This window comes from Myotis yumanensis, unplaced genomic scaffold, assembly GCF_028538775.1.
Source record: "Myotis yumanensis isolate MYYU_CA2020_CCGP unplaced genomic scaffold, mMyoYum1.0.hap1 SCAF_14, whole genome shotgun sequence".
Lineage (NCBI taxonomy): Eukaryota > Metazoa > Chordata > Mammalia > Chiroptera > Vespertilionidae > Myotis > Myotis yumanensis.
This window is the reverse complement of record NW_027223765.1, coordinates 622,929-640,865: the sequence shown is the minus strand read 5'-3', so window position 1 is coordinate 640,865 and position 17,937 is coordinate 622,929. Positions and strand designations below refer to the sequence as shown.

The 17,937-nt window shown below is 47.9% G+C and overlaps 1 protein-coding gene across 2 annotated transcripts in view; it reads left to right on the top strand.

Annotated features, from left to right (window-relative positions):
* Positions 1–17,937, top strand: part of SMARCC1 (SWI/SNF related BAF chromatin remodeling complex subunit C1) — an 83,026-nt gene that overhangs the window by 29,292 nt on the left and 35,797 nt on the right. For both annotated transcript variants that reach the window (XM_070391162.1, XM_070391163.1), the window contains 10 exons: positions 13–134; positions 2,280–2,404; positions 4,183–4,242; positions 5,121–5,158; positions 6,062–6,183; positions 7,060–7,131; positions 10,281–10,394; positions 10,894–11,047; positions 12,949–13,062; positions 17,274–17,333. In XM_070391162.1, coding sequence (XP_070247263.1) covers positions 13–134; positions 2,280–2,404; positions 4,183–4,242; positions 5,121–5,158; positions 6,062–6,183; positions 7,060–7,131; positions 10,281–10,394; positions 10,894–11,047; positions 12,949–13,062; positions 17,274–17,333 — 981 coding nt within the window. The remainder of the gene's footprint in view (positions 1–12; positions 135–2,279; positions 2,405–4,182; positions 4,243–5,120; positions 5,159–6,061; positions 6,184–7,059; positions 7,132–10,280; positions 10,395–10,893; positions 11,048–12,948; positions 13,063–17,273; positions 17,334–17,937) is intronic.

Sequence of the window (17,937 nt, the reverse complement as noted above, 5' to 3'; positions counted from 1 at the left end):
TACCTCTTCCAGCCAGTGAGAAGTCCGGAGAGGAGAGATCGGAAGGCGTCGGCGAGTGCTCGGAAGAGGAAGCACTCGCCCTCCCCGCCGCCCCCCACGCCCACAGAGTCACGGAAGAAGAGTGGGAAGAAAGGGTAAGCGCCGGCCAGGCAGACCCCAGGGGCGTCCTCGGGGAGCCCTGCACAGCGGGAGCTCAGTCCCTGAATACAGTCTTTCTTCTGCGTCTAAGTCTGTATTGAGGATGGTTGCTAAAGGGTTTAGGACATTACGTGCATCCTCGTTAATGTCCGTGTCTCTCTGATTTTGTTACCTGTCCCATTTGTGATCAAAATAACTCATACAGGACATGAACGTATGACTTAAGGCCCTGTATAGTGCATGGCCTGAAGTAGATCCACCTAATAAATGGTAGAGAATACTTAATAATTTCCATAGTTAGCTCAAAATATTTTAATAACATTTATAAGTAACACTCATGAACCAGCCACAGTCATAAAAATGATTTTACTATTTTCTCAAGCTGCATGTATGTGTATATTGTGAAGACCTTACCAAGGACATGGAAGACCCAATATAGACCCAAGTTAATACCGTAAAAGTAGATTTCTCTTCAGGGATTATTGAGGGTAACCTTATTTCTTAAATATCGAAGCTGAATCTTGATGTTCAGATATTTCGGACCCACCTGCGATCCTGCGAAGAAGCTGGAAACCCATGTGCTCCTCTTCCCGTTGGGGCCAGCAGGGGCCCAGGGCGCTCGTGGGCATTGGGCTGAAATGCCACCTCCTGGGCTCACGGTGGTGGCGTTCGGACTCTCCTCTGAGTTTCCTACCATGACTCCTGTGTGTCCTTCAGCTGCCTGTGTCTGTTTTCTAATGAGTGGGCCTTTGCTCACTGAAGTTTCCCCTTAGGGTCCTATATTTAACCAAAATCTGTTTTCTGAATGTTTGTTTTATTCATCTTCCCTGCATCTTTTCTTCCCTTTTTACATATTTTATCTGCCCACCACCTTTAGGTTCATAGGCCTTTTAAAAATTGTCATGTAATTTTTTTTTTTTTTTTTTTTTAAATATATTTTATTGATTTTTTACAGAGAGGAAGGGAGAGAGATAGAGAGTTAGAAACATCGATGAGAGAGAAACATCGATCAGCTGCCTCCTGCACATCTCCTACTGGGGATGTGCCCGCAACCCCAGGTACATGCCCTTGACCGGAATCGAACCTGGGACCTTTCAGTCCGCAGGCCGACGCTCTATCCACTGAGCCAAACCGGTTTTGGCATGTCATGTAATTTTTGTTTGAAAATTTCAACCTGTATCCCTGTCTAACCCAGCGGTCGCCAACCGGTGGTCCGCGGATCTCTGGTGGTCCGTGAGGTCCGAAGGTTTGCGATCGCTGGCCTGACCAGTACCGACATGCTGCCCCTCTTAGAAGGGAAGGGTGAGTGTTCTCTCGGAGTGGAGGCCTCGGGCTGGTCCTCCTGTGTGTCCATCCCCACACCCCTGGTCAGTCCCTCCTGTACAAGTTACTTTTTTCTTACATCTTTACGCCTTTACTCATCATCCTGAAACATTGCCTGCTTCTCAGTGAATTGTCACTGTTCCCAAGGTTCGGCTTGGCTGTCGCCTGCAGTCTGGGCTGTTTCTCTGAGCTTTATTTTCTTGGTGCCTTTATTCCTTCCTCTGCATTGGCATGCACCACGTGTTTGAGTTAGGTAATGATTCCTCAAGGTAAGGAACCATTCCATTCTTGTTTGAACTTTCACGGGCATTCTGGCATGTATTCGTTTTGACCATAAATATTGATGTGATTGGATTGGTGAAAGAGCAATGGCAGTTTTTACAAAAAGCATTAGTACCAGGTTAGTATCATCCTAACTGATTCTGCTTTGTACTTCCTGGTATTTGAATGATATAAACAGCCAAGAAAATACAGTGTTTTATATCTCTGACAAAATATCTTACGTAAGTGATGGTTTATGACCTGAGCAAATACATCCCGCATTTCCATAGCAGATGTTCTTCCTTACACCAATGTCAGCCTCTTCTAGGATACGGTCTGCAATTTGTGTGGTAGGATTTTGTGTCTGTTTCTGTGCCTAGTAACTTTATTTTCCTTTTGGCTGTACTTCAGGGGATGTGTCTAATTTGATTTCACTTGTCTTTTAAAGTGATTCTGGGCATAGATTCTAACTACAATGAAGGGGAAGCCTCTGAAACTGCTTGCTGTGAATCGCTATCACCATCCTGTTTATTTTCCACGTGCTCTTGCTGTTTCAGCCAAGCTAGTCTCTATGGGAAGCGCAGGAGTCAGAAAGAGGAAGAGGAACAAGAAGACCTCACCAAGGACATGGAGGACCCCACACCTGTGCCCAACATCGAGGAAGTGGTGCTCCCCAAAAACGGTTTGTGCTCTCCTGTCTGGTCTGGGGTGTTCAGCAAGCTTGAGGCATCTCAGCAATGCGCTGGGGGCTGACTTCCCGCCCTGTGCCCGCCTCTCAGCGTTCAAGTGCGAATAGATTCCCCCTTTTAATGTTAGCGTTTACGCAGTTCCTCTTTCCCCGCCTTTTGGTACTTTTTGTTTATTGAGAAGATACACTGTGACCAAAATGTTGTCTATATTTAGTAATATCTTAAAATTCATGTTTTAAAAATCCCAACAGAATCTATATAGATGAGGAAAAGCGGGGTGCTTTTCTGTGTGCCAGTTAGGGTTTCAGCTCAGTCCCTGGGAAGAGGATGTGCCCTAACTGTGCCTGTGGGCCTGTAAATTGTCCTTCACTCCTGGGCAGTTGTTTTCATGGCTTTGAAGCTCTGCTATTCAGGGCATATACGTTTAGGGTTGCCATGTCCTCTCGGAGGCTTGGCTCTTCATTCCAACACTTTTACGTTCCCCTGAAAAGAACCCTGGTACCTACTCGGGTCCAAATTACCCCTCCCCCACCCTGCAACCACGCCTATACTTTGTCTCCAGATTTTCTATTCTCTATTTGCTTTTTACCTAAATTTTTTGTGGCTTGTTGTAAGTATTAAATGTATCCTTAATTTATCAACTAAATTTAGAATCACTATTGTCTAGTTGAGAAGAAGGTGTGAAATTTACCGTAACGTAAGGTGTGCCCTTTCCTGTCTTTTGTAACGGAACCTGCAGTCACCTATAACACGTCACGTGCATTTCTGAAATCCTTGCATTGTGTCGAATGGGGCACTGCAAACCACACAAAGGTACTTTACAGGTCATGTGGAAGGTAATGTTTATAAAAGTAATCAACAGATTTAGTTGAGATAAAAGTGCTGTGAAGGTGCTGGTAGCCCTTACAGATCCCTAAACTATCTTTTATAATAATAAAAGCGTAATATGCTAATTAGACTGGACAGCTGAATGACCTTCCAGATGTCCTTCCGGACGAAGCCGGGGCTGCGAGGGCCGAGCCCTTGCACGCATTCCATGCATCGAGCCTCCAGTAAAGCTACCATGATCAGTGTAATGGCTGGATGCATCCGTGGAATAGAATGGCCAGCTCACATGTAGACCCATGGATATGTGCTCATTATACATGCATGATAAGGAGAAAGGAATGTTGATTATAGGATAGTGGGAAAGTTAAGATCTGGTTTCAATAAAAAAATAGAGGGCTGGTTACTTTGTAATCTATACACGGACACACAGGATCTGTTGAAAATGAAAGGGACGTGCTGTAACTAGGAATTACATGGAAGTATCACACAGGCACACAGGCACATGCGGAAAGTGGAGCGCGAGGGACAGTAGGAATAACGTTCAAGTAAGATTTTACATCCTCAGAATAGGTTTCAAAGTCACATAGGTGTGTAAAAGGTATCATTTCTCCCTCAGTTTATCTAAACAAATGGCACACAAATGTGAATCAGCACATACACAAGACGCTAATAACATGCTTTTCTTAGGAAAGGGATTGAAAGCTGCTTTTTCTGTTTTGCTCTCTGTCTGCTTTTATGATGAGCAGGTTCGGGTGCTTTGTGATCAGTTACAGATGTAGGGTCACATTCCATGGGCTGCTTCTCGAGTTGGGGTTTGATGGCGAGGACTGAGGGACGGGGCACTCGCAGTGAGGTTTGCGTGTTTTTAAATCTAGTCTATTCTGTTTTTCTCCTAAAAACAAGTCGAACTTTCCCCCTAAAACAATGTTTTTTTTTCTTCTAGTAAATCCAAAGAAAGATAGTGAGAATACACCTGTGAAAGGAGGAACTGTAGCTGATCTAGGTAAAATCAAAAAAATCTACCCATGTCTGTGTTGTTTCCTGTCTGGTAGCAGCTCCTCTGATGTTTGTCTTTATTGAGAAATGTTGCTCTCAGTTGCTGTACTTCCCAACAGGTCTCGGTTGCAGTTCCCTTTAGCAGCATTGTGGTTTGGTTTGCTACCATACTAGGAACGTTGATTTTCTGTGATCCTTTCTTTTCCGTCTTTAATCATGATACTATGTTCTGATATTATACATAAATCAGAATTTCTGAGTTTTAAAGAAACTGTTGGTAGTTAAGTTACTCACAGTGCCTTAGTCACTGCTAACGATCATAGTAATTAGAAAGAACACAAAATGTCACCGAAACGTAATGTGATCCTTTGGGCCAGAGTCTCTCCCCTTTATCACACTGGCCCTTTCCCTTCCCGGGGAGTCAGCGCCTGGTTTACTTGCTCGTGGGTTTGCTCCTGTCCTCTGTGAGGCCACACTGAGGGCCTGCATCCCTCGCCCCAAGGTACCAGCCCTCTTACAGGACGTGGTCTGTGGGGAGGGAGCGTAACCGCTTTCTGCACTCCTCATGCCTTACACACTTCCTCTGGGATCCGAAAGGCCGTTCCTTGCTTCACAGCCTCAGGAGGCCAGAGCCTAGGGAAGCCCCTATCCCAGTAGGTAAGATCATGACCAGCAGTAATTAATTATAAACTCCCTCGTGTTGGAAATTTTTAATTATTTATGCTTTGAATCTCTCCTCACCTCTGTGAATGATTTGAGGCGGGTTTGCTTTAGTTCTCCATTCTCTTTTTTTTGTCCAGTGTCAGTTACTGAAACCTTCACTTTCTAAGAAGTCCAAACAGCTTTCCCTGCTTTTTAAATAAAGGATGTGTTTTGGTTTTACAGATGAGCAGGATGAAGAGACGGTCACAGCAGGAGGAAAGGTAATGATTCAGTTAGGTCCTTAGAAGTACTCTGTTTTGAGGCCCTTGTGATTTTAAATATCTTTTTAAACATACCCCCAAAGAATTTGTGCTTCTTGACCCCAAAGTTTTATCAAAAGGAAATTTCCATCTTCCCAGCAGTGCCCTGGGGAAGCAGTGATTTTGAAATTACTGTTAGAAAACCAGGTTTTTAGGTGGAATCACTTGCAAAGCCTCCATAATTTATATTCTGATATAAATCAGGTAGTTTTTAGTAGCGGGAGTGATTGAGAGTGTAGGCCTCTAGCTGGGCCCCCTGTAGTTATATCTTGATGACCGTTTGTTAGCTCTGTATCATTGTCGCACCACAAAGCAGGTGATGAGTAGCACCTGCTGCTCTTGTCGGGCGTCAGTGAGCTCGTGCACACACAGTTGTTAGCAGGTGCTCGGTGCTCAGTCTTTGGGACGGGAGGCCCTGTCGTTATGCCTTGCTCATGTCCTGGAGTCAGCTCCTTACAATAACTTGAGAACTAATAACAGGTTTGGGATCCGATCCAGGTAAAGCGGAATTTGGACAAGTAAGGAACATGCCATGTGAGAGGCGTGGGCAGTGAGCTGCCTGCCTCACCGTAGAAACAGCCGTTCTTTAATCAGCGTGAGATCTAACCTTGCTGTGAGGCACTTACCGTGTGTGTGTTGATTCCCTCACGTGTAAAAGGCAGGAGTAAAATCTGCTGTCTCACCTGGATAGCTTGTGAAGGTGCCTTAAAGATTGTGAAAGACTGTTTTCACTTGAAATTTATTTTCCCGGTCCTTTAAATTGGAACAAATAGCTTCATTTTCTGGGACATGATATCAGAGGTTTGAAAGCTGTTACATGTCTGTAGTTCTCTCTTTCTCTTCACTTCGGCTTCTTTCCTGCAGGAAGATGACGACCCCAGCAAAGGGGATCCGAGTCGGTCAGTGGACCCTGGTGAAGACAACGTGACAGAGCAGACCAATCACATCATCATTCCCAGCTACGCATCCTGGTTTGACTATAACTGGTGAGGAGGCCCTACCTCTGTGAACGTGGGACTGGGAGTGGGAAACTTTCCTTGAAATCTATGGGGAAAATATCCTCAGGGGTGAAAAAGGGGCAGGGATTAAGCAAAATACACATCTCATAGACGACAGCAATATGGTGACTTCCGGAGGGCGGTGGGAGGAGACAGGAGACCGTTAAGAGGTGGTAAATGGTGATGAAGAGACTTGGCTTGGGGTGGTGAGCGCACAGTGCAGTATAGAGAGAGAGAACTGCACCCTGGAAACTAATCTTGTTAACCAGTGTCACCCCAATAGACCAATAAAATAAGCAAATAAGAAAAAAGATGAAGGTTGTGTGATCTTTCTAGAAGCAGTAAACTCCTAAATAATTTTTAAAATTCAATTCACCACAAAGTTTCTGAGGGCTGGACAGGACGGTGCAGGGGTGTGAAGAGCCTGAGAACCTGATTATTGTGAAGTCCATTGTCTTCGGGCCTGTCCTTCATTTCACCAGTTTGTTGCCATGCCAACTACTGTGATTTTTGTCACCCAACTTCCAAAGAGCTCTTTCTGTCTTGTAGGTCGTCTAGTCATTATGTATATGACAACAGCTGAGTAAAGTCTGTGGCTTTCAGTGTGTTGACAGCACTTTTTTGAGTTTGGTTATAGGAGTGGAAAAACTACAGAAAGTACTGGGGTGAGGAAGGGAGCGCTTTCCTTAACTCTGTGACACACTGAACACGCAGGAGCTGTGCAAAGCCAGTTTGCTTTTGCGAGGAGTGCTCACCTTTTAGGCTTACAGTTTTGCTTTGAAATTTAAGCTTAGCTCACATTTTGAGATTTTTATTTTCCAGAGAGTACTTACTCCCGGTCCTCTTCTTTCCTTTTCTGTCCAGTATTCACGTGATTGAACGGCGTGCTCTCCCTGAGTTTTTCAATGGAAAAAACAAATCCAAGACTCCAGAGATGTGAGTGACATGTGCTGATGGGATGCTGATACCGCCACATACTTAGTGGGGCTGGTCTTCAGAGAAATTGTGTGTTTGGCGGGGTTCCTAACGCATACTTCTGAGTTAATGTTTGCAAATATTTTATTCCGTTCAGAGCAGTGTTCATATCTCTGCTGCACAGAATTCCTTACCTCAAGGAAATTGCTTCAGATTTTTTTCTTTCTCAACCTGGAACTACATACATGTCAGCTCTTGCAGCCAAAGTTTGAGTTCAGTAATGGTTTTTCACTAAAACTGTTCAGGTTACTTTCTAACAGTTCCCACCTTGTATGTACATACGTGTTATGAGCTATAGATACTTATATGTAACTAGAGGCCCGGTGCACGAATTCGTGCACCAGTGGGGTCCCTCAGCCTGGCCTGCGGGATGGGGCTGAAACCAGCTCTCTGACATCCCCCGAGGGGTCCTGGATTGTGAGAGGGCGCAGGCCCGGCCGAGGGACCCTACCGATGCACAATCGGGGTTGGGGAGGGACGTAGGAGGTTGGCCAGCCGGGGAGGGATTGCAGGAAGGCTCCAGGGCGTGTCCGGCCCATCTTGCTCAGTCCTGATCAGCAGGACCCCAGCAGCAAGCCCACCTACCAGTCGGAGCATCTCCCTCCTGGTGATCAGTGCACGTCATAGTGAGCGGTGGAGCAGCCTTAGCATATCATTAGCATATTGCGCTTTGATTGGTTGAACTGCCAGCCGGACGACTGGACACTTAGCATACGAGGCTTTTATTATATAGGATAACTGAGGAGAAAATGGAATTCTCACGTTATTTTTCTGATGAATGACTGGTCCTTAAAAGGATGCCAGAGAGAATGATACAGCTGCACTGGAATCGCTCTTCGCTGTGTGATGTGTGGTTGTGCTTTTGCCTTGGAAATAGTAAGACCTGCTGGGAGGAAGAAGGTTGACAGGACACATATTTTGCCTTTGCCTGGGGACCGTTATATACACACTTCTAGAAACCCTCACCCCTAAATAAGTCAGGGCCAATCGTACTATCAATATCTTTCCATTTATTATCTTCACGAGAGGCCCGGTGCATAAAAATTCATGCACTGGAGGGGGTCCCTCAGCCCAGCCTGCCCCCTCTCACAGTCCGGGAGCCCTCAGATCAGGGGAAGGTGATGCCCCCATCACCCCTCTGCTGCTGCCACTGCCGGCAGCACAAGCCTCAGCCGGCCCTGGTTACCTGAGCCTTGGGCAGCCCTGGGCAGCTGGGGGGGCTGAGGGGACTGGGCACTGCCATATTTGAGGGTGTGGCAGTCAATTAGCATATTCCTACATATTGGCCATGAGCACCACCATCTTTGTGATGGTGTGAGGGTCAATTAGCATGTCCCCTCTTTATTAGATAGGATAGTGTTAATCTTGTCTGTTACATACATGTTACTACAAAATAGATGTCTCTTGTTTAAATTGTTAGGGAAGGAGGATGGGATCATGCGCATGTGCCGGGGGTTGTTGGGGGGGAGGATGGGGGTTAGGGGGAAGGGTGGGGGTCGTTAGGGGGAGGATGGGGGTTAGGGGGAAGGGTGGGGGTTGTTAGGGGGAGGGTGGGGGTCGTTAGGGGGAGGGTGGGGGTTGTTAGGGGGGAGGATGGGAGTTGTTAGGGGAGAGGATGGGGGCTGTTAGGGGGGGGGATGGGGGTTGTTGGTGGGGAGGATGGGGGCTGTTGGGGGGAGGATGGGGGCTGTTGGGGGGAGGATGGGGGCTGTTGGGGGGAGGATGGGGGCTGTTGGGGGGAGGATGGGGGCTGTTGGGGAAAGGATGGGGGCTGTTGGGGGGGAGGATGGGGACTGTTGGGGGGAGGATGGGGGTTGTTGGCAGGGGGATGGGATCATGCATATGGGCTGGGGGAGCCTGTGCAGGGCGGTTTGAGGCAGAGAGAAACGCAGCCTTGAAGCTGTAAACGCTGTCAGGAGCCATTTGGAGCCCGAGTCGGATTTGCCATGATCAGCCCTGAGTGTCCTGGTACTTTCTTCCTCTGCCCAGTCGTGGTCTGTGCTGCCACCTGACTGGCGAGTTGCTGGCGTCTGTAAGTTCTCAGGGTCCTTGGGAGTCTCCTGCTGAGCAGCACCTGTAGCACTTCAGTCCGTTTAACGGTGGACTCACCTCCAGGCGGCGCTGGCCCCTGGGCTTCTGCAGGCCCTGCTGGAGCAGTGCCTTCCTTCTTGCCTGCAGCCAATCTCGGCTGCCCGGCTTTTGTCTGACTTTTGTTGCAAGAACTGTTGCTACGTCTCCAGCTTCTTCGCACTCTTACTTTAAGTATTTTGTGGCAAAAATGCTTGGGCACATTGTGGAATCTCCTCTGACCCCCAATCTGTTTTTCTCTCTTTAAAAAAAAATGTTCTGTGTTACCTCTGAGTTTGGCACCTGAGAAACTGTCAGGCAGAGCGAAGTCCACGCGCGGCTCTAGGAAGAGTGTAGAGATGAAACGCCGCGCCAGCCAAGAGCCGCACACGTCTGCGCTGGAGCCAGCGTGCCCCTCCCCGGTCTGAGGCCCAAGACAGACCTTTGTCACCTGGTGCTTCTGTCTCCTCCTGAAAATGGGCGCTGACAGCCGTGCCATGTGGGGCTGAGTGCGGAGGGCAGGGAGTGCTCACACCAGGCCTGGCAACGCAGTCAGCGCCAGAGACAGCACGGTGGCCCCCAGGCTCCCGCGGAGGCGAAACCATGGCCATTGCTGGACCCTACCGTCAGCTCTTTGTGTCCGAGAGTTTCGTCTGTAGAGTCAGCCAGAACTGTGGATCAGAAACAGTCTTTTCCACCATCGGGTGAGGGTCTGTGGGCCCAGGGCCGTCCGCTAGGAGGGGATCTGGGTAAGCAGAGCTGCAGGCGGCTCTCCGTTCACCTGGCCCAGCTTGTATCCGTGTTACTTCACGTCAGCGTGGCCAGCTTCCTTCGTGCACACGTTCGTGAGGAGTTGTTCTGCGTATTAGGGGCCCTGCCCGGTTACGCTGGTTGACTAAATACTCAGTGTCACTTACTGGCTGGAGTGTCGTTTAACTTTTTGTTGTATTTAGTTGTGAGGAATATGCAGATTTTTCGCTCTATGTGTTATTGTTTCTGAAAGGATGTGTTTCCACCCTAAGAATTTTGCCATTGCTTTTTAGATACTTGGCGTATCGAAATTTTATGATTGACACATATCGCCTGAACCCCCAAGAATATCTGACCAGCACCGCTTGTCGGAGGAACTTGACTGGCGACGTGTGTGCTGTGATGAGGTACACGCCTGCTGCCTGCCTCTTCCCTCCAGGCTCACTGACTAGACCTGCTGCCTGAGGTCCGATCGAGGGACCGATGTTTCCTTGCTGGATAAAAACAGCCCAGTCTCCTGTCTTTCACTCGGGCTGAATATTGGTGATGCTTTGGAATTTTATGATCTTTTATTTTAGAGTCAAATTGTAAAATGCCCCGGGTGGCGAGTGGGCTGGGAGGGGAGTGGGTAAGCTCTGTGCCCAGATCTGCCTGGGAGACGGAAGGTGGGCTGCCTGGTGTGTGAGTCCTCCCCGGTCTCGCGGAGTGTTCGCCCTCATGGCTGATGGGAGACGAGGCTCTGTGCCCGGCCTGCGGTGCCTGGAGACCCCCTCCCTCCACAAACCAGAATTGCCAACGACGTCTCATGGTCACCGCCTAGAGAAGATGTTTGCTTGTTTTTTGTTTATTTGTTTTTTAAATAAAAAGGCATGTTCTCCAGCTGTAACTCGGAGCTTGCTTCTCCAGGGTCCACGCCTTCCTAGAGCAGTGGGGCCTTGTTAATTACCAAGTGGACCCGGAAAGCCGGCCCATGGCGATGGGACCCCCGCCGACGCCCCACTTCAACGTGCTGGCTGACACCCCCTCTGGGCTGGTGCCTCTGCACCTTCGATCCCCTCAGGTACGTGCGTTCTGCCCGCTTCAGGGAGCAGCCTCCGCCTGGAGCTTCCTCTTCGGGCGTCGCCGTCACCATCCTGCGATGGCGCTCTTTTCAGCTGCTCGGTGCTGTTTGCTTTTCTCTGTTGTGAGTGTGAGTCCAGCATCGCTCAGTGTGGAAGGAAACGCTCCCCCGAATCCCAGGGCTCTGTCCGCTCCCTGCCGCGCGGTGCACATTCTTCCCGGCTCACGGGTCCCTCAGCCTCCGCCCTCGAAGACGCACATTAAACAGCAGGTTGTGTAAAGCTGTGGACGTGGCTTAAAACTCCTTCCCCTTCGGAACATTTGGAAAGTGAACGCTCGCACACATGTTCTTGAAAGAATTGTCCGTCAGATCACGGGCAGCGTGCGTGTGAAGAACGTGAGGCTGAGCTCTGCGTGGCCCTGCAGTGGGAAACGGAGGGCGTGTTTAGGAAAATGTGTTGTCAGTTTTTTCTGTGACTTAATAGAGACAGGAAAACGTTTCTTAGGTATTAACATTTTGCTAGAAGGGGGGTTCGAAAGTGTTAGTATTTATTTTTTTTGTAGAGTCTCTACCAGTAGTGGGTGTTTTATTAGGTTCCACTATTAAAACATTCTTTTTTAAAAAAACATATTTTATTGATTTCAGAGAGGAAGGGAGAGGGAGAGAGAGATAGAAACATCCATGATAAGAGAGAATCATTGATCGGCTGCTTCCTGCACGCCCCCGACTGGGGATCGAGCCTGCAACCGAGGCATGTACCCTTGACCGATATGGAACCTGGGACCCTCCAGTCTGCAGGCCGACGCTCTGTCCACTGAGCCAGATCGGCCAGGGCTGAACCATTCTTCAAAAACTTCTGTCCCCTTAACTGAGAATGTTTATTGGGCAGATCACAGAGGCAGGAAAAGTAGTTCCTAGAAGCAACGGGCTTAGCAAACAAACAAGGTCTAGGCCAGCGGTTCTCAACCTGTGGGTCGCGAACCCTTTGGGGGTCGAACGATCCTTTCACAGGGGTTGCCTAAGACCATCGGAAAACACATATATAATTACATATTGTTTTTGTGATTAATCACTATGCTTTAATTATGTTCCATTTGTAATAATGAAATTGGGGGTCACCACAACATGAACTGTATTGAAGGGTGGCGGCGTTAGGAAGGTTGAGAACCACTGGTCTAGAGGTAAAGGGAGGAAGGGCCTGTGGGCTTGGGAGGAAGAAGCTAATGGTGATGTGTGTGTGTGGGGGGGGGGGGGGGGGCGGGGGGCGTGCACCCTAGAGGGAGCACGAGCTGGGTCCTCCATCCTAAGGGTGGTGGCTGTGTTTTTAATTTAAATTCTTTATTGTGAAAGCATTACATATGTCTCCTTTCCCCCCATTGACCTCTCCCTGGCTGCTCCCCCTCCCCCATCCCAAGGGCTTTACGGTCAGAGGTTGTAGGGCAGCTCCCGGGGAAGGTCTCAGTCGGATGTGCAGCAGCTTCCCAGTGTGTCCTCTCAGGTGCGGTCTCCACTGCGGGCCGGCGGCACCAGGGCAGGGGGTCACTATCGAGTGCAGCTGGTCCTGGCGCCTCCCGTGGCTGGTTTCCCCGCGGATCTGGGCCTGGAGCTGAAATACAACTTGGTTGCAGGCTCAATGCCCGGGCCTGGTCAGGGCTCGTGTGGGAGGCAGCCAGTTGCTATGTCTCTCACACTGATGTCTCTCTCTCTGCCTCCCCGCTCCCTTCCACTCTCTCTTGGGCTCCAGCCAAGGGAGGGCAGACTGGACCGGAGGTCTATGAGGAGGGTCCAGGGCTGGGTCTCGAGCGGGGCCTCAGAGGGCAGCGGGTCTCCTGTGCTGAGCCGATGCCCCCCTGGGCTTCGTAGAGGCTAATGCAGCTCTTTATCCTTTATGTGACTCATAGGTCCCTGCTGCTCAGCAGATGTTAAATTTTCCCGAGAAGAACAAGGAAAAACCGATTGATCTGCAGAACTTTGGTCTCCGTACTGACATCTACTCCAAAAAAACCTTGGCAAAGGTAAGGATTTTTTTCCTAGACAGACACTGACACAACCCAGCACGTCCTCTTCGTCCTTCTTCCTTCTATGAAATGTCATTCCCAGAAGAAGCTTAATTTACTGTCTAAAGTGTAAGGAGTGAGCTTTCTACTAATCTGATGGCATTTTGTAAAGAACAGTCACTTTTACCATTTTTCTGCATAGTTAGAAGTATTTAAAAATAACTATGATTTATATGTTAAATCCAATAGAGGACAAAATGAGAATTTCAACTGAGAATTGGAATATATAAAAGGAGTCAAATGAATATTGTATAATATAAAAATATACCTGAAATTAACGCACGAGTTTAATAGGCTGAATAGAGCACAAAGCAGGGACAGTGAACCTCGGGCAGGTTAGATTTATTGAACTAAAGGACCAAGAGAGAAAGAAATTGGATGCAACAGGACAGACACAACAGAGAGCAAGAGGCACATGAGATACAGTGAAAACTCATTTATGATTCGAGATAAAAATGCTGTTCAGGGTGAACTGCGGTGAGTTGACAAGGCATTTTGGAAGGGGACTCGGTCACTGGAAGAATGCAGAGTGCCAGGCGGTCACGTGTGGGCCAGCGTGAAAGTCGTTCTCCCCTTATTTTTAGTTTTTAAAGGTGATAGTGGGCTCTTTCTACCCACGATGCTAACATACATCATTAGGTTTACAGCACGTGGACACTAAGGACCAAACATAGGATAGGAGGGCGAAATGGAAGTATATTGTATTGAAATTCTTATACTATAGTGTGGCGTTAAACTATTATTTGAAGGTACATTGTGACAAATTAGAAGTGACTATTATACATCTTAGAGCATTTATTTAAAAAATATATATATATTTGTTTATTTATCTCAAAGAGGAAGGGAGAGAGAGAAATATAAATGAGAGAGAGAGACTCAATCGGCTGCCTCCTGCACGCCCCACACTGGGGAGAGAGCCCACAACCCGGGCATGTGCCCTGACCAGGAATCGAACTGCCACCTCCTGGTTATAGGTCGATGCTCACCACTGAGCTACATCAGCCTGGCAGAGCAACTACTTAACCCTTTGAGTGCCAACCAATATCCTAGGAACTATGCTAAAATCGCCAAGGCATTTTTGCTGATTTTACAGCAGTTGAGGAAAAAAATTATGAATCGCAAGGAAATGAAGTTACATATTCAATATCTTCCACAAAATCGTCATCTTCACAGCAAGAATTGACATATTTAGCAATATCATCATCACTAATAAAGCAGACTTAGAACTGGACACTGCAGGAGGAGCGTGATGACGCTCCCGGCACTCTAGGGGTTAAAGATGTACAACAACTAAGCCAATCATGGAGATAAAAACAGAATAACACTCCACAACAAAGCTGCTTCACAAGGAGGCAGGAAATGAGAACAGGAGGAACACACGGAGAGTGTAGACACAACAAAATGGTAGATTTACATCTGACCACAGAGACAGTGATAACAATTGTAAATGGTTTTAATACTCCAGTTAAGCAGCGCAGGTTATCAACTTGGATAAAAATTCAGAACAAGCATATCCTGTTTATAAGAAACTCACTTTAAATATGCAGACACTTCAATTATGGAAGTGAAAGAATGGGTGTTGATTTCAGTAGTTAATGGATGTGCACATGAAATTGCATCAAATTCTACACCTAAGGTGCTTGTCTTTTGTGCGTATCTAACCTCAATAAGTACAAAAGGAAATTTTCTAAAATATGCAAAAGCCCCAGCAAACACCTCACGGCCCTGATAAGGTTCGGTGCTCTGCTGTGAGCCAGTTTGTTTGTTGGTTTTGGTTTTGTTTTAGGGAGAGTGGAAGGGAGTGGGGAGACAGAAACACCCATGTGAGAGAGACACACTGATCGGTTGCCTCCTGCACAAACCCCGACTGGCGCTCGGGATGGAGCCTGCACCCAAGGTCCACGCCCCTGACCGGAACCGAGCCAAGGACCCTTCAGTCTGGGCCGACCTCTGACCATGGAGCCAAACCAGCAGGGCTGTGAGCCAGTTTCTACAAGAGGAGAAACACTGGGCCGAGGGGGTGGACAGAACCCTTCCTGTGTCCTCGGCTGCGGAGCAGGGAGATGGCAGCTGAGGACGGATCGGCGATGCCAGCCGTGCCAGGTGGCAGCTCTGCCCTGCGTTGGGTTTGGCTTCCTCAGAATTAAGATGGAATGTTCATGAGTTTTGTTCCTCTGGGTCCAGATCTGATTCATAGTCACTTCTAATGTTGGTGATTCAGAGATGAACCTTTGGTTTTCTGAAAGTCACCCTCCAGGCATCTGAGCAATGTATTGTGAGTTACAGCTCCATGCGTCTTCTCTCTCAAAGCAGGACCTCAAGAACTTGGTTTCTGCAGGGCTTAGAGTCCTCTTTATTCTCTCATCAAAGGGCTAGTATTTTCAGTACATTTCTTTTTTTTTTTTAAAATATATTTTATTGATTTTTTACAGAGAGGAAGGGAGAGAGATAGAGAGTCAGAAACATCGATGAGAGAGAAACATCAATCAGCTAGCTGCCTTCTGCACACTCCCCATTGGGTATGTGCCCACAACAAAGGTACATGCCCTTGACCGGAATCGAACTTGGGACCCTTGAGTCCGCAGGCCGACGCTCTATCCACTGAGCCAAACCGGCCAGGGCTTCAGTACATTTCTTGCAAATAGTTCAGAATGGTATGTATTGAATACCATGGAGAGTGTTTGCAGGCTGTGTGAAATAATGAAGAAAGTTTATAGACAGCAGCAAGGACATCACGGACTGTCCAAATATTTTTCATTTGTCAAATTGTAATCTCCAAAATAGAGTTTTCAGAGAAGAGATAATGTTAGAATGTATATTTTGAATTAGTAACATCTATAGGTAAAGAATAATGTCATTGCCAAAACCGGTTTGGCTCAGTGGATAGAGCGTCGGCCTGCGGACTGAAAGGTCCCGGGTTCGATTCCGGTCAAGGGCATGTACCTGGGTTGCGGGCACATCCCCAGTGGGAGATGTGCAGGAGGCAGCTGATCGATGTTTCTCTCTCATCGATGTTTCTAACTCTCTATCTCTCTCCCTTCCTCTCTGTAAAAAATCAATAAAATATATTTAAAAAAAAAAAAAAAAAAGAATAATGTCATTTATCACCGAACTTTTTTGGGAGGCAATAAAGATTTTTGGTGGCCTTGCTTCAACAAGGCTTACAGTGTTTAACCAAGAAGCTGAAACTCGTTAAAGTAGCATTTCAATGTTTTTAATCACTTGAGTAAGTATTAAGCAAAAAAAAAGAATGTCAATTATACCACATATCCAGTCCTACAAATACGAATAAAGCAAATAAAAAATAGGAATCCGCCCAGCCTGAGTGGCTCAGTGGTTGAGTGTCGACCTATGAACCAGGAGGTCATGGTTCGATTCCCAGTCAGAGCACATGCCCGGGTTGTGGGCTCGATCCCCGGTGTGGGGGCCATGCAGGAGGCAGCCGATCAATGATTCTCTTTCATCATTGATGTTTCTCTCCCTCACCCTCTCCCTTCCTCTCTCAAATCAATAAGAAACATTTTTTAAAAAGGAATCAAGCCGAAACCGGTTTGGCTCAGTGGATAGAGCGTCAGCCTGCGGACTGAAAGGTCCCGGGTTCGATTCCGGTCAAGGGCATGTACCTTGGTTGCGGGAACCTCCCCAGTAGGAGATGTGCAGGAGGCGGCTGATCGATGTTTCTCTCTCATCGATGTTTCTAACTCTCTATCTCTCTCCCTTCCTCTCTGTAAAAAGTCAATAAAATATGTTTTTTAAAAAAAGGAATCAATAGGTAAATGTTAATTCTTACGCCTTCAATGCTCACATGGACTGTAAGGTGTCAGGGATTCTCATGGGAAAGGCGGCTTGGGGTTCAGGGGCTCGTTTGAGACTATTTTCATCAAGAGATTAAAAGTGCTGCCTTGAGTTACACCCAGTATCTGCTGTGGTTACAGTAGTACAGCTGACTTGTGAGACACACCAACCACTGTGCCTTTGTAGCTTCAAAGGGTATTTTCAAATATCAGAATAATAGAAATAACACGTCTAAATGGTCGGAGTTTCGGTCGGCAAGAAAGAGCTTCCTGCAAGCGGCTCAGGCTCCGGCCTGCTCTCTCCCGCTGCTCTGCTTGCTGGGAGCTGCGCGCCAGGCCAGACGCAGGCGGGAAGTAACTCTGGTTTGTTCTTAGAGTAAAGGTGCCAGCGCTGGAAGGGAGTGGACGGAGCAGGAGACCCTGCTGCTGCTGGAGGTGAGCATGGGAGCCTGGCTGCTGGGGGCCGGCGGGGGGGGAGGTGGCGGCGGCGTGTGGGGGCGGGGGGCGCTGTTCCAGGACTGGCGCTGGCATCGGCCTTGGAACTGACTGAAATGTTTACATCCGTGTATGAGCTTAGTGGGTCATTATTTAAGTAGCAAACCTGGAGGTTGCACACTGGCTTTCAGTAGAGGACATGAAGCCTGGATATGTGTTATTTTGGCCCAGGATGCGTTTCTTTTGCTTAAAATCTGTTGCCAACATTAAATAAATATTGGAGCTTTGCTAAAGTTTTCTAACTTTTCCTCCAAAATTGGAAGCCTGGCCGTTGTGGGACTGGTTTTCACGGAGCAGCGATTGCTGGCCTGGGACAGCAGGCGTGCCTTCGAGGTTGAGCCTTTATTTAGGTCCAGTTTCTCTGAACTCAGCCCACTTGGTTGTGTGGATGTGTCCCCAGTGCTTGTATGCATTTGGGCGTGTGCCGCCTCCTTCCCAGGGCTCCGAGAAGTAGCTGAAGATGCCAGCCTGGGCGGACAGCACTGCTGGTTCGTAACAGCCCCGACAGGCGCAGTGACAGGACCCGCACTGTCGGTCCTCGCCT